Source organism: Exophiala bonariae (genome assembly GCF_035927105.1).
Source record: "Exophiala bonariae strain CCFEE 5792 chromosome Unknown scaffold_4, whole genome shotgun sequence".
In the NCBI taxonomy this organism is placed as follows: domain Eukaryota; kingdom Fungi; phylum Ascomycota; class Eurotiomycetes; order Chaetothyriales; family Herpotrichiellaceae; genus Exophiala; species Exophiala bonariae.
Window position 1 is genome coordinate 1204267 of NW_027042479.1, and position 15271 is coordinate 1219537.

Sequence of the window (15271 nt, forward strand, 5' to 3'; positions counted from 1 at the left end):
TCGGTTGTGGCAGTTTTTGCGATGTGAGGGCAGCTGCGGGATAGAAATTGCCTGGCAATCAATCGGCAGTCGAAGTTCGCGACGCGAATTCGATGCTGGATTTGGACTGGATTCAGTGCACCCCTACGACGCTTCTGCAGATGGTCACGATGTAGGTTCAGGCAGGCGATACTCTGTGGCTCTCAGAGGGTCTGTGAAATAAAGGCAAGGTGCGATGCAACTGGAGTGGTTGAGGAAGACGCGACGCGCGAGATTATTGTTTAAGTGGAGGCGGGCGAGCCTGAGGGGGAAAATGCAGTGGAACTTGTGGAAGGTGCCCACTGCCAGTACGAAGTAATAGCGGTGGTATCATGATCAAAATATTCTTAGCGTGGCCGTCGGCTTGGCCCCCTAACAAACACCAGCAAGCATGCCCGAGGCGCCTAACTTCCTACTCAGAGTCGAGTATTCCAGCCTACAGCTAAGTACCTATGTTCATGTCCTTGGGAGTGATTTGATAGACAATGTCTCTTTATTACAGCACTGCCAGTGTTACACCAACAGATAGGCAGTATATAATAGAGACCAGGAGCTCGATTTAGTTACATACCTCGATCTTCTGCACCAACCTGAAAGTCAAAGCTATCTCTTCGCTCTTCCTCTGGGAAATCTAGTTCTTCATGATCGCCAACATTTTCTTCCCTCATCATGCCACTCCCTAAGTCGCCCTTTGCAGCTTCAAACTCGATTCCTGGCAATGGAGAGATAGTTCTGGCTCTCCTTCCTCCCGGAAAACAGATCCTACAGAGCTGTACTTATCAATACCCACTCAAGCTCATCGCACCGGATCCTCATGCGGTTCAAGGTGAGAAGCACGTGACTATTGTTTTTCTCCTGACATATGGAGGAGGACTGGTTGGAGGTGACCAGATCAACCTGAAAATCAACCTACAGGATGCCACTCGTTTGGTTCTGGTTACCCAAGGAAGTACCAAGATCTTTAAATCTCCTACTCGTACAGTGGTGAGCAAGCAGATTCTGGATGTGAAGATAGGGGCCCGAGCAGCTCTTTGCTATCTCCCCGATCCAACCCAACCTTTTGCGGAAAGTGTCTATGAACAGAAACAGACCTTTTACGTCGACCCGAGTGGGAAAAGTAACTTGCTCATGCTTGACTGGGTCAGTGAAGGACGCCGGGCGAGAGGCGAGAGCTGGACTTTGTGGAGTTGGAAAGGTAGAAACGAGGTCCGCGAGTTCGACGAGCGATCTCGGGGTAGATTGTTGCTCCGAGACGCTGTCATGTTGCATGAAGATGGTCTAGGAACAACTGGTCTTGTGGACAAATCAGACAACCTGGGCATATTTGGAACGCTCATTGTTTACGGGCCTCTTTTTGAGAAGCTGGGTGGATTTCTGGTTCAACATTTTGCACAGCAACCACGCCTTGGGGCGAAGAACTGGACACAAAACGATCGTTCACACTCTGACGAGGCCGACGCAATAAAAAAAGACGCAGATGCCCAAAGACAACGTGAACATGAAGATGGTCTGGTTTGGACGGCGGCTCGTGTCCGTGGCTTTGTCCTGGTCAAATTTGGCGCAAAGGAAGTTGATGGAGCTCGGAGATGGCTTGGAGGATTACTCAAGCAAGAGGGAACTGTGGAAACGTTGTTTGGCCACCAAGCTCTCATTTGTCTCCGTTGAGCATTCCACTGTTCAGGACACCCATTTTTTCCAAACCATGAATCACTTCCCAAGAGTCAAGAACAACCGGTCGCCAATATCTCCCAACCCAGGCTGTATCATACCTTTGTCGGTCAACTTCTCGTCTAGCCCTCCAACCCAAATTTGTGTTCCCTCGGGCCATTCTTCAGCAGCTCTGACCACACCGGGATGTGCACCAAGCACGCTCAGCACGATGATCTTTTCCACACCCCACTCCCTTAGCGTCTGAATGGCAGCTACTGCGGTACCTCCTGTTGCGATCACAGGATCGGTGATGATGGCCAGTTTGGCGACGGAGGATTGTGATTGCGGCAGATTGTTGTAATACTCGACTGGCTGCAGGGTCATCTTCTCACGGAACAAACCAAGGTGGTGAACAGAGGCGGGTTGAGGAAGAATTGTTTGGATGGCTGCATGGTGGTCAGCTTTGACGTTCCCACAGTCAAGGAGACGTACCATCAATCATGCCCAGCCCAGATCTCAGAATCGGAACAAGGGTGATCTTAGCAACGTTGATGGATTCCACACCGTACTCAAATCCAATGGGAGATTCATCCTACGAGAGATGCATGGTTAGCCTGGCCGGGGATCAGCACCGTGGTCTGAGAAGAGGACGAGGCAGAGAGGAAGCACTCACAGTTCCAACAGTCTCCACTTCAAGATTAGCTAAAGCCTCAGCACCCAACAGTAGGGAAATGTCATGGACGAGGGCTTTTGTGTCGCGAGCATTGGTGGATTTAGAGCGCAGCTGAGAGAGTTTGGCGCGCAGGCAAGGATGCTTTGAGATATGGACGTTGGGAGGAATGGAGGAAGCCATGTTGATGATGATTATGGAAGAACAAGGAAGGTCACAAGGTTCTTAGGGATAATGGAGACGTGAAGAGCAGAAATATGTCTAGAGATTGAGGAAAGTGTAGGATACATTCTCACGCAGGTACGATGCGCAATGAATGCTCAGCGTTGTTTGTGCTTTGACTAGAGTTGCCAGTATTATTGGGCACATTCATCCCCGCATGCTTGCTCTTTGATCCTTTGTTACATTTGCGATAAGGGTAAGCAATCAACACAGACTAACTAGACTAAGCGTGAGGGGCACGGGCACCTCCGATCAACTCAGACACCAAGCCTCGGACTCTGGAACGCCTAGAACTCTTGATGGAGCAACCCTATTCAAGTGATGAGTGACTGATGGTTCGATGATAAGAACAATCAAACCCCATCTACCCCAATATGATTTCTCTGCTCAAATCGCCCTTCGCATCAGAATAGCAATTATAGCGATAAAGATGAACGAACCAGACAATCCAGGTGGGTAGCCTGTTGCTAGGTTAGAACTTTGCACAGCGTCATTGCGCCCGTGCCGCCCTTTCCGTCAAATTTATTTGTTTTCAAGTCTTAAAGAATGGTTCAGGCTCATTCAACAACCTACCACTCTAATAGTGGACCTTCATTTTCCATTTCGCCCGAGACTTTCCTGATTTACATATACCTTTGGAGCATCTCATTATCGTCAAGCTACATCTTGCCAAATTAAATAGACATTGGACGATGAAGCCCGGCTAATCATGCCACCAAATGGATTTCGCAATGGAGCAAATGACCTTGGTCACGGTCGACAGAATGATGAGCCCAATCCCAAGCAAGGACGTACGGAGGTCGATGAAGAAGATGGCGACGAAGTAGGGAGTGACATGGGTTTGACTGAGATGGCGTTGCCACAGCCTGTAAGGAACGAAGATCCGAAGCAGTCTTCATTGGAGGCCGCGGAACGGATTGCGAGGTATGGAGAGCGATCGCAAGGCTCTGAGCTTACCGAAGTCGCCGTCCCTGAACCTGTGAGATCACAGGACAGAATCGCCGAGGAGGAAAGTACAGACGGGTCTGTACACCGACAGCGAAGCCTGGAGGAAGTGGAAAAGGAACAACGGAATCTCACTCCTCGGCACAAACACTCCCGTATGGCAACAGAGCTCTACACGGTGTCGTGGTTGATATTCTTCTCGCTGCTGGGTACACTTGCACGCTTAGGTGTCGCGGCAATCACACTTTACCCCAACTCGCCTTTTCCTTCCCGAGTGCTATGGGCAAACTTAGGAGGGTCGTTTGTGATGGGATTCTTGATCGAGGATCGACAACTATTCCAACAGGAATGGGGATCACCTGATTTCAACGCACCTGCAGCAAACCATGGGAAGGTCAAGAAGACCATCCCCTTGTACATTGGATTGGCCACTGGGTTCTGTGGAAGTTTCACGTCATTTTCATCATTCATGCGTGATGCATTCCTTGCTTTGACAAATGCTCTCCAGTCGCCTTCTCCGACCAGTCCATACCATACGGATCCTGTTATCTCCTCAAGGAGTGCTGGCTTTTCCTTTCTCGCCCTGCTGGCCATTCTGATAGTTCACCCCGCCATATCGTTGTCCGCCTTGCAAGTTGGTGCACAGATGGCTCTGATAAGTCAGCCAATTCTACCTACCATCCCATTCAAACCTGGTCGCAAGATATTGGACCCATTGGGAGTGCTGCTTGGGTTCGGATGCTGGCTGGGCGCGGTGTTTATGGCGATCTGGCCGCCTGGAAATGATGTGCACTGGCGTTTCCGAGCTGTTTTTCCTCTGGTGTTTGCTCCGCTGGGTTGCTTGTTGCGGTTCTACGCCTCGAAGCATCTAAATGCAAAGATTCCGTCATTTCCACTGGGGACATTTGTGGTTAATATCTTCGGCACAATCATCTTGGGGATGGCTTTTGACCTCCAACATGCAAGGAGCATCGGTGCCACAGATTCCACTTCATGTGCAGTCTTACAAGGCGTTATGGAGGGTTTTTGTGGTTGTCTCACTACGGTCAGTACATGGGTGGCGGAACTTCAGGGTTTACGAAGAAGGCACGCGTGGATCTATGGTATGGTGAGTGTTGGTGTCGGATTGACATCAATGGTTGTCATTATGGGTAGTATGGGATGGACGATTGGATTTACAAAACCTGCCTGTGGATGATATAGATCTTTCTATCACTTCCATCTGTATTACGACATGAAGGAACCGAATCTTGTTTTTTGGCCTTAAGATGAAACAGTGGTCTTGCATGACCAAGCATCACGATGGACGATGATCTAGCGCCATTTCTCGCTTCAGTGTGCGAGAGGCTCCGGATCACTCCGTAAGCTGTAGGAATGGCGTTAGTAGTGGCTGGAGGCATGGGTGGCTTGAAAGGCACGGGCGACCCCAGCGCCTCTTCCTCCAGCGTCCCACCAGGGTCTTTTGGGCGTCCAACCCACCCCAACCCACAGCCATTTTCCGGCCCCTGCATCCCTTTCAAGCTTGTTTTCCATTGCCTGGTTTGGTTGGGCCATTGAATCAACATTCGAATTAGCCACGCCCCAGCGCCCCAGTCCGTTGCCTTGACCCAGCCTTGGCGCGTCTGCCTCTATCTCCCCTGTTGATTGCTGCTATTTTGTGCCCCTTCTTTCATCCTCCTCATCATCCGGCCACCTGCGCCGCGTCAGCCAGCATCAGCACTGCCTTCAAGAATAGCACACCCAACCAGAAACACCACACTACAGGATACGATTACACCTCTTTTCACCGAATATCCGTATATCGTCGGTTCTTTGTACCGCCGTCGATACTACTCACGAACATCACAGGGTCCCTCACCTTAAACGACTGGTCTCTTCTTTCGTATTTGCCAGCCTGGTTCTCTGGCCCCGGTCTTCAATACAGTAATACGACAAGCCAGGAATTCAATTCGGACATTTGCCTTACTCGTGTCCGTCTTGACTGATTGTCTTGACGCGCACAATCACTTCGAGATTCTTTGTTCACCTAGAATCTCGTTGTGTTTGTCCAACAATCGTCGCCAAACCAAAGCCTTCGATTCGAGCATGCTCAAGGTTCAACAACCAGCCTGAGCGTATCAACTCTCCTCAAATTCGTCGTATCCGACCGCTAAAAGCCACTTTAGAGGCTCGACATACGCACGAGCGATCAAGATGCACAGCTCGACTACTTCCGCCCTTCTCCTCACCTCCCTCATCTCTGCCGCATCTGCATTCGTCCCCATGCAGATCGCACCACTACCCACAGACCTTGATACAAATGGCTGGAAAGCATTCACAACACTGCCGGCAGAACCAGTGCCAACGGCAGCCTCATCATCTCCGCAACCCACACCAACCGAAACGTCCGAAGAGATTTTCGAGATTCTCCCTTTTCCAGTTCCTAGCGACCCTGCCGAGCTGAAGAAACGACAGGGAGTCAACGCAGCCATCCCTCCTGTCGTTACCCAAGTTTCTCCCATCACAACATATCAGATAGACGGGGTTGTAAATGGCGTTGCAACAAGACTTAATGTGGTCTATACTCAAACATTCAATCCTATTCCAGATCAATGGCCTAGTCCTACCGAAGCAGGAACCATTGGCTTGGGCACGATCGTAGGCGAGATTGGCGTGGTCAAGACAAAGCGGAGTCTTCCTACACAAGCGCCATTAGCAGAATCGCCCGACCCAAGCCCAACGGCAAAATCCCCTGAAGCTGAGAATATTCCTTTGTTAGAGAAGCTACGGAAGGCAGGCAAGGAGATGCAAGCAGAAGTAGAGGAGCTACTGAACAAGGTGAAGAAACCTGCATTTGAGGGTAATACATTAATGGACAAGTTGCGAAAAGCGGGCAAAGAGGTTCAAGAAGAGGTTGAAGAATTACTCAACAAAGTGAAGAAACCTGCTGGCGAGAAGAACGAAGATTCCAGCCTGCCTTTGGAAAAAGAGTTCAGATCCCCAACTTCAGCGTCCTCCACGAGCAAGGTCCCAATCCCTTTCGGCACACCATCGGGCTCTGAGGAGGTGTCAACAGAGCCCTTCCACTTCAACAGCGGTTCTGAAAACAAGGGAGCCTCAAATCTACTACCTGAGGAACGAATCCATGGAAACGATGCTCGTGTTCTCAAAGCCGGATCTCTCGCAATCATTGCTGTTACGATCGGCACTCTGTGTGTCAATTATCTATGATTGGAACGAATCTCACAACCAAAACTTGTCCATTACAGATTCTTATATCGTGTTAACCCAGCGGGGAGTTACTTGATGGCGCTAATATCTCGAGTTTTCTTTTCAAGAGGCGACAAATCGAATATTTCTGGGCGGCGAAGGGGGACCAACAGTTGCGGTCTCGATCGTTCGTACACATGCAGTATCGAGAAGTGTTGTTTTTCCGGACCAGGCGCATTTAGGAGTAGCAACCTCGCATAAGCATGGCTCTACTTTCCTTTTCTGTTTCTTTGCTTTTACTGGGCTTTGGTACTGGGTACGATTGGAACCAACCAAGGGTACAGAACACGGGGTTTTATTGTGCGCTACACGGAAACAACTTCAAATCAAATCATTAGAAAGAAACCTGCAGCACTGGACGAGCGCGGCGGCATTTTAGATATGCGAGTATGCGCCCATGCTGGACCAGACGAATGTTATACTGGGCAGAATAGGTATCTGGATATCTTGAGAGTAATGAAAGAAATAAAACCAAGAAAAGTTAAAAATGGGTTTAGATCATCATCACTCACCGCTGTGGCATAGTGCAATCGGTTTTGTTCAAGTATCTCGTGATCTCGTTGATGCTCCGGTTGCACATATATGTAGCACAGCGAACAACCATCTTCATCTGTATTTCCATTTCCACTTCGACTCCTATGCACAGCCGAAGTCGACTCGACGACACACTCAATCATATAACTTAGCCCAATCCGGAATCAAGACCATTTTCTTCCTGACCTGACCCAGTGCATAGCCCCTACCGGCTCTAAAATCCAGGGCAGCATCCGGATCACCGTCCTCACCCTCAACAACATTGCCGTTCTGGTCCTTTTCCTTTTCCTTCTCCACGGCCTTGTCCTTCTGCGCCTCCAGAACCTCCTTCTTCGTCTCGACCAAGACCGCATCCTGCAGGAAATCCACTTCCGTGCCGTATCGCACCTCCATGTCCGTGCCGCCCCAGTCGAGACTGACTTTGCCGGACTTGTGGACGCGCAGCTTGCCCACGAGACCGGGCGGGAGGCGCGTCGGCTCGGTGGCGGTCAGGAGGCCGTCGAGCTGGAGGGCTGGTTTCGTGGCGGCTCCGGTGGTGTCGGGGTTGGTGCCGGCTGTGGTGGTTTGTGGTCCAGGCTCTTTCTTGATTCCTGATGCCGATGGTGCGGCAGAGGTAGAGGCAAGGGCGGCGGCGGCGGTGGTTGTGTCGCCCGTGCCCGGTTCTTGTTTGACTTGTGGTTCAGGGGGAGGCTCGGTCGAGGGGTCGTACAGGAAGGGTGTCAGGGGTGGGAGTTGGAAGAGGAAGAGCTTGCCGTTTTTTGTTAGGGATAATGTGTCGTCATCTTCTTCGTCAAGGGTTTTTTTGGCTTCTTCTTCCTCGCCGTCGTCAGCTGCCTCGACCGTGGCGGACCGTCGTAGAGACTGCCGTCCAAGAAAGACCTGTCGCAGTTTGTCCGTGTCCTTTGCAATTCTCTCGCGCTCCGCTCGATCTTCTATCGTCCCTGCCACGAGCCGTGTATCTCTTGACTTTGTGCCGGATTTTCTCAGGGTCCGTCTCCTCGCGTCGGGGCTCAGCGGAGGCTGGTCTTTGATTGCAGTTGAGGAGGCAGGTTGCTCGTCGAGATCCATGGCATTTTCGTCCGCGTCTTCGTTGTCGTGCATGTCGGACTCGCTCTTTTTAAGAGCTCGATTAGTTTTGTTGCGTGCGCCAGGTTTGAATTCATCGTCTTCTCGTGGCGCACGAGGCGCTCTGACCGGTCGTAGACCACCGCCATCGCGTGGAGTGCGCCGCACTGCTTTCTGCTTCCGCTTTGCAGAGACAATGGCGTCGTCATCGTCATATTCGTCGTCGTCGTCTTCATCACCGCTCGAGAGCCAAATCTGCTCAATGTCGCGTTTGAGTTCGTCGGGCTCGTCGTCCGAAGCAATATCGATATCATTGATTTCTCGGTTCGCTTTCGTCGATCGCCCACCACCGCCGCCACCACCTCCTCCACCTCCTCCACCTCCTCCACCTCCACCTCCGACACCATCTTCCTCACCCTCCGTCGTCTTGACCGGCGGCCCACGACTAGACTGTCCCTCACCCAACATTTCACTATGCCCCTCAGGAAGGGTCCTCACTCGCGCGGATCTCAAACCAGTACCCACACCAAAGACACCACCGCCCGCCCCAGGGGCTGCATCTCTCGTTCTTGAATCACCAGAACCCGCAGCCGAAGAGCCACCGCGGGCTCCTCGACCACCGCGTCCTCCTCTTATGCCACCGCGCGGACCGGCATTCTTCGCCGCCTCAGCATTACGCGCCTGTTGTCTCTCGGCCTCTTGTTTGGCGAACTGTTCTCGCTCTTCTCGCGTCTTGCGCTGGATGCCGGCGCGCGGCTTGGCTGCTCGCGTCCGCGTCGCAGCCGGTTTCGGGGGTTCTTCTGGCATTGTGGCGGGCGGGAGGTTTTGGGAGTTCAAGGTGACTTGGAAAGTTAGAACATGAGAGGCTCCATGCAATACAATGAGGACCAATGAGTCGTAAAGGGACGTAATGACTCGACTTAAGTCGCGAGGATGTTTGTGGTGGGCAACGGGCCTGCGAGACTGAGCCCAATGTCTAGGTGCTCAATCTTTTTTTTTTTGGAGAACTTGCAAGTCGAACTCCGGAAAAAATAATTGCCCCCTCATTTCTCAAATCCCCCACAGCCTGACCACACACGTGATCACAATCTCACAGCCTCGTCCCCGTGCGGCCAGTTCGATTGGACCAAAGCATTTTCTCGGCGCGCGACAACTGAAGAAATGTGTGAAGGACTGTTCATATATGGTGATTGCAGTTATATCAAAGCTTAAATCCGCGACTATTTCATACACTCATGACTTAACGCGACCAAAGTCAAAGAACAATTTTGCCTTGGTTTCAATGTGTTCCGCGCAAAACAACTGCCTGCCCGGTTTTCAATCCCAACGCAAGATCACCATACCGTAAAGAAATTCACCCATACTCTCGCTCAGCTGCTTCCAACTCCGTTAGTTGTTCTCCGTTGTTAGTCAGTTCCACAAACTTGAACCCATCACAAGTTATCAAGTCCTTTGTTTCGATCTCGTTGCAGTTGCTGGGGTCTCGCAACCCTACCCGTCCCTAGTTGGCCCTGGGTGTTTTGCAATCTATCCATGCCGGTTCCACCAAAGCCAAGAGTGCCTCCGCTTACTTCCACAAGCCGTATTGCCCAATCTAACAAATGCTATCATCATCTCTTTCTCTTCTTACCTTTGTCAGGGCTACCTCCAAGGGTGACCGCATGAGTCTCGCCAAGGATAGCTCTGTTGAGTATCGACATCTCATCATCTGAAATGGCGGCATCGTCATCACTTTTCTTCACAATAGGGACACCCATGTGGCGACCATAGCGACCTTTTCGTCCATTGCCTTCGTCTTCACTGACACAACCTTCAATGCCAATGCCTGCGTCTTTGCAGCGTTGACAAGGACGTTGGCGATCACAGCCTTTCTTGCTCTTACGGCATCGCTGGCAGCGAGGTTTAGAGGACAAATCTTCCTCGTCTGCACCGAGTGGATTTTGGAAGTTGAGACTGGAGCCCGATGTCTTGCGTGCCTGTCCATTGGATGCTGGGGCCAATGGTGCCTTCATCAAACCGGGTTGGGCGGCTGGTTTGTTCACCTTCGGCACGGCGACGAGACGAGCCTTGACTGGCTTGCCACTCTTCAAGGCTGAGGTCGACTTGGACCGATATCCATTTGTGGGACCATCATGCATTTTTGTCTTGATTTTCTTCGTCTTTGGTTGTCCTTCGAAATCATTGTTTTCTTGATTAGGGTCCTCCATATCAAACTCTTCGTCCTCTTCAAGGTATTTTCTATGTTTAGGTTGGCCTCCCTCTGCGGCGCTGTATTCTTCGCTGTCGCTCGTAGCTCCAGTTGAAGAGGCAGCATCTGCGACACCGCTGAATGTTTCATCAACCGTCGAAGTTGAAGTCCGCCCATGTGAGTAGTTCGAAGCATCACCAAGAGCGATTAAAGTGCGAGCAACATCTTCATCAGATATGCAACTGGCCACGGTGGGATCAGGTGTGGGGAGGACTCCATGAGAGGAATAGGCCGCTCTTCCAGTATATGCTGAATGACGATCTCGCAGTCGATGGCCGTGTTGAGGTACAGGGGTCGTCACGTCAGCAGTCGGAACGAATTCGGCTTGTGCTGCGCCTGGATTCTGACCATAGCTCTGAGGAGAAAGGACGGGCACCGATTGATTGCCCCATAATTTCTGAGCGGGTGGATGGAAAGGAGAAACACCCTCTTGAGGAAGTGTGCGTCGTTGAGGGGATATGGAGGACTGGGATGCCGTGACAGGGATCTGAGGGGGCAGAAACAAAGGCAGCGTCTATTGCAAATTAGCAGGGAGTCAAACGAAAGGTTCCCTCGAGCCACTTACGCTACTATCAAAGATGGCACCTCCTCGTCGACCATCTTGCAAGACATTAGCAGCACTGATGTCTGAACTTGCAAATTGTTCACTCCTGGCTCGTTTAGATCCTGAGATGGAACTGCGTCCGGCTTCACTGTCGCTGTAGCCATTGTCATCGTAATAGCTACCGTTGGCACTAGAACCTCGACTAATGGTTGTATGTGACCCTCCCTTTTGTTGCGATCCACTTCTCCGACCTCTTCCTTGGGTAGGAGAGATACTGCGCTTGAAGGCAAGACGGGAGGAAGGGCGAGAGGGCGAATGTGACTGTTCTCGCATATGAGGCGGCAACATCTGGAAAGGTTCACCAAGACTGGGTCGACGCCGAGCCTCTGCACCATTCTCACCAACATGAACACCGTTGGCATGAGTGGCAGAAGGCAGCTGGACGCCTGCGACGATACGGACATAGACGGTGGAGTTGGCCTTGAGATTCTCGTAAGAGGCAATAAGAGTATTGCCCCACGAATCTTCAAAGCTCACACCATGGTTATCATAAATACCGTAGAAGTTCTTGACGGTAGTTATGATTGACTCGATGTTGTCATGGGGGTTCAAGACCACACGAAGAGGGATGCGTGCTCTTGTCTTGGATCCTTCGTCTAGAAGAAGTTCAAAGGCAATGGACTTTGCCGGTGACATGATATTGGCCTTTTTATCCTCTTCGGAGAGGAGACTAGAGATCTGCATAGTAGCTTCCCCGAACTTGATGTATTGTATGTGTCCGTCTCGGTTGAGGCGGTGTTGGACCAACGGGGTCAGCAGGGGCGACGATTAGGGTCAGAGGGTAGAGGAGGTCAAGATTGAAAAAAGTTGGTTCCGAGGAGTATCGAGGGCTGCGAAAAGGATTGTTAGCTTCAGAGACAATGATAGAGACAGGTTGTGGTTGAAGTTGGTGTTGCAAAGCTGGGGGTGAATCGGGGCACTCTGGCTGGCTGGCCGAGGGAGGCGATCGGGTTGGGAAGGAATGGGCTGCAATGTGAAAACAGGCCAACTTACAACAGAAATGAAGAGTTTTGTGCGATCGCAACCGGACAGGAATGATTGTAGGAGGATATTAAATTGAAGGAGAATGGCGCAAATGATATTGCAATTGCATCCGGATCTACCGTTCAGGCATGATTCGAGGAGAATGACACTGAGGATCGTGGCAGAATTGGTGAGAAAGAAAAGGTTGCCGATGGGGTTAAAGGAGTCCTTCTTGTGTAAGAATCACAGGCTGAAGGACCTCACCAGCCGACGAAGAAGGAGAAGGAGAAGAGAATTCGAGATCAGGTGTTGAAGAAGGGTGAGGAGGAGGAAGTGCAGTCACTGTGGTAGGGTAAGTGTAGGTAGCAGAGGTGAAGTGCGATCCTGATCCTGGCTTGGGTTGGGTTGCTTGAAACCGGGGCCCACTTGGAGGTCGGTCCACTGCCACCGTCCACCAAGGTGTACTCGTACCACAAGAACGTGGCTTCGAACTGCGTAGAAGAGTTGATTATTCCGACGTGGCTGAGGTCCGGCGCAAATCACGATTGACAATTAGATTATGTGAAGAAAGAATTCTACGTCCCAGTTGAAGTTGAGGGAGAAGCTGAAGCTGGAGGAGAAACTAGATAGACGGTGCATGGCGCTGGCCTAGAGCGACGGGAGAGTTGGCAGGGCAGGGCAGGGCATACTCGTTATTACTACGCGCAGTGGCCGGCAAGGTCTGCGAACCAGAATTCGCGCTCATAGCCCAAGTCCCCATATCACTACTAGTATATCTTGTGACGGAGTGGCATGAGTAGCTGGGCCAATGAGTACCCGATGACAATGGGGACATGAGGAGCGGTGTCTTTGATGGCCATACGGAACATGCGAGGTTGATAGATTAGCATTAGCATACTCACGGGGTCAATCACGAAGGATCTCGCACCACGGGCACCCGAATAGCATCGGCGCAGAACGCAGAACGCAAAACGCAAAACGCAAAACGTAAAAAGACCCGGTCAAGTCAGCGGGCGTCAATGGCAGTGTGGAGGTGGAGGCAACAATCGGGAAAGTGAGGACAGTAATAGAGTCACCCGGAGCTTAGAAGGCGAGATGGCTAGGCCAGGCGATGCGCTGTGCTAATTGCGACCGAGAAGTGCCAGTCAAAGAAAAGCAAAGCAAAGCAAACCCCTCATGTTAATCTGGCCGAACTGCAGCGGCTTGCGACTTGTCAATGGAGAAAGATTAGCAAGCCGTCAGCGGATCAAGGCACACAGCTTATGCCAACCATCCAATCGTCCTCGTCGTTTGTATGTCGGTTGGCACACAATCACCACCAACTGGGCCCATGCACTTCAGCCCGCCTTCAGAATGGGATGCCCAGGAACAACATCCCAGACTCCGAGGATCGAGCCAGTCCGACATAAAACGTTCAAGTAGTCAGTGTCCGTACTGTTCAAGCATGATTCCATTTCCATCATCCAGCCACCAATTCAGTGGCCTGGAAAGTCTTCCTGAAATGCGACATCGTAACCCAAAGTTCACTCGCCGCCGTGAACATTCTTGGCAAATCGTCGCAACCCCCGTACCACAATCAATTAATGTCCCTTCGGTATCCCCCACCTCCCAACGTGCACGTGCAGTAATTAGGATACGAGATGAGATGCTACTATTTCTATCCATGGCCAACTTGGTCAATAGCACAGATCACTCAAACTCCCCAAACTGATCGTGACCCTCCAGCTCCTCCGCGCCATTGCCCTACTGGATGAAACTGAATCCAAATGACGGAACACTGACACCCCCACATTCCATTCCAGGCGGTGATGCCATGGAAACTCACCCAAGGGGGAAAAAGCCATCCTTTCTGATGGATCCTCTATTCCCTTCATTCTAATCGTTCATAATTTTGTTCACGGAAATGCATTGCGTCAAAGTTGAAATGTCTCTCAACGTGGCCCACCCTGCCCGTAGCTGGATTCGTAACCCCAAGCTCCCGTGCCGAAGCGCAATCAAATAAAGTTCCTGCTTGCCGTTCTGTAAGTTGCCACCTCAAGCCTGAGCTTGTGCAATCATCGCACCATCTTTCTCGCTCATATCAAAGTCAGGCGTTTCGTCCGACTTATCTTTTCCTGACCTGATGAGTTTGCAAGTTACAGGCTTCTCAAAAATTGATTTGTTTTGCAATGCAGGCCACCGAGTCGGGTCACATGGGATTTCTCATCTTCGCCATAGGCAGATCGTACCTTGGCCCGCGCCACGGTGCCTCAGCTCGACAACTCACATCCTAGGATCGCATCAAACGGGTAATGCTTATGTTGCCAGAGGACTTGGAATGGTGCGATTTGTGATACGTCACTGGAGAGCACCCCAAACCCACAGGGCTGGGGTTATGGTCGACTTTGATGGCCTTCCAATGAGATCCAAATGTAAGTCAGAGGGGAACGTGACGATGAAATCTGCCAGTGGCCGTGAAAGACAACCCGTTGATGTTTCAGGCCCGATTATTGGAGCATGCGCGCATTTGCTATTACACATTCGTGGAAAGATTGAGTAAGCGCCCACTTGATTCCTTTCCAGCTGACGCCGGTGTCCGATAAGGATTGGACGAAAACGGTCCATTGGGTCAAGGGGAATGTAGACAGAATGACTGGAACATCTCTCTTTCTGACAATTGCATATCGAGCATGGCATCGCCTCTCGGACAACTCGCAAAATTGAGATCGTGGAGATACCGAGTTTGCGATAAAGTATCACGTGGGGGTAACGTGACTTCGCGAAATTTCGTGAGTGTTTCACGACGCGTCTACGTCATATCACCTATTTGTAGATTGGTCAGGCTATGTGCGGTATGCTATTTTTTGATGACCATGGACAAGTCTCTGCCATACCCTGATACCAGCATTGTATATTTTGTAGCGATATACTGCTCGCTGCGAGGGTGGTGCGAGAATATGCTATATTGACCGGCTGTTGAAGGTCGCGTTCTTTGTTGACGTTGTAATAAAGCAGGGAATCCCGGGCTTGGCATTCGACTAGCCGCCGTCCAGTTAATTTCCTTAATGGGAATGGTCAACTTCGGTAGCCGCGTCCAAAGGGCTCATGCTGCCTCAGGCTCGTC

At 51.1% G+C, this 15271-nt stretch overlaps 6 protein-coding genes across 6 annotated transcripts; 3 read left to right on the forward strand and 3 right to left on the reverse strand.

Annotated features, from left to right (window-relative positions):
- Positions 1 to 687: 687 nt before the first annotated feature.
- Positions 688 to 1683, forward strand: LTR84_010007 (uncharacterized protein; the record flags this gene model as incomplete). The annotated part of the gene is made up of 1 exon (XM_064853545.1): positions 688 to 1683. One exon carries the CDS (start codon positions 688 to 690, stop codon positions 1681 to 1683), a length of 996 nt encoding a protein of 331 aa, XP_064709944.1.
- A 42-nt stretch (positions 1684 to 1725) lies between these two features.
- On the reverse strand, positions 1726 to 2521 carry LTR84_010008 (uncharacterized protein; the record flags this gene model as incomplete). The annotated part of the gene is made up of 3 exons (XM_064853546.1): positions 1726 to 2114; positions 2161 to 2260; positions 2342 to 2521. 3 exons carry the CDS (start codon positions 2519 to 2521, stop codon positions 1726 to 1728), a joined length of 669 nt encoding a protein of 222 aa, XP_064709945.1.
- A 748-nt stretch (positions 2522 to 3269) lies between these two features.
- LTR84_010009 (uncharacterized protein) lies at positions 3270 to 4703 on the forward strand (the record flags this gene model as incomplete). The annotated part of the gene is made up of 1 exon (XM_064853547.1): positions 3270 to 4703. One exon carries the CDS (start codon positions 3270 to 3272, stop codon positions 4701 to 4703), a length of 1434 nt encoding a protein of 477 aa, XP_064709946.1.
- Positions 4704 to 5698: 995 nt separating this feature from the next.
- LTR84_010010 (uncharacterized protein) lies at positions 5699 to 6715 on the forward strand (the record flags this gene model as incomplete). Its single annotated transcript, XM_064853548.1, has 1 exon — positions 5699 to 6715. One exon carries the CDS (start codon positions 5699 to 5701, stop codon positions 6713 to 6715), a length of 1017 nt encoding a protein of 338 aa, XP_064709947.1.
- A 708-nt stretch (positions 6716 to 7423) lies between these two features.
- LTR84_010011 (uncharacterized protein) lies at positions 7424 to 9160 on the reverse strand (the record flags this gene model as incomplete). Its single annotated transcript, XM_064853549.1, has 1 exon — positions 7424 to 9160. The coding sequence occupies one exon, from the start codon at positions 9158 to 9160 to the stop codon at positions 7424 to 7426; it is 1737 nt and encodes a 578-aa protein (XP_064709948.1).
- An 803-nt stretch (positions 9161 to 9963) lies between these two features.
- Positions 9964 to 11889, reverse strand: LTR84_010012 (uncharacterized protein; the record flags this gene model as incomplete). The annotated part of the gene is made up of 2 exons (XM_064853550.1): positions 9964 to 11115; positions 11167 to 11889. The coding sequence occupies 2 exons, from the start codon at positions 11887 to 11889 to the stop codon at positions 9964 to 9966; spliced, it is 1875 nt and encodes a 624-aa protein (XP_064709949.1).
- Between the last annotated feature and the right edge of the window lie 3382 nt (positions 11890 to 15271).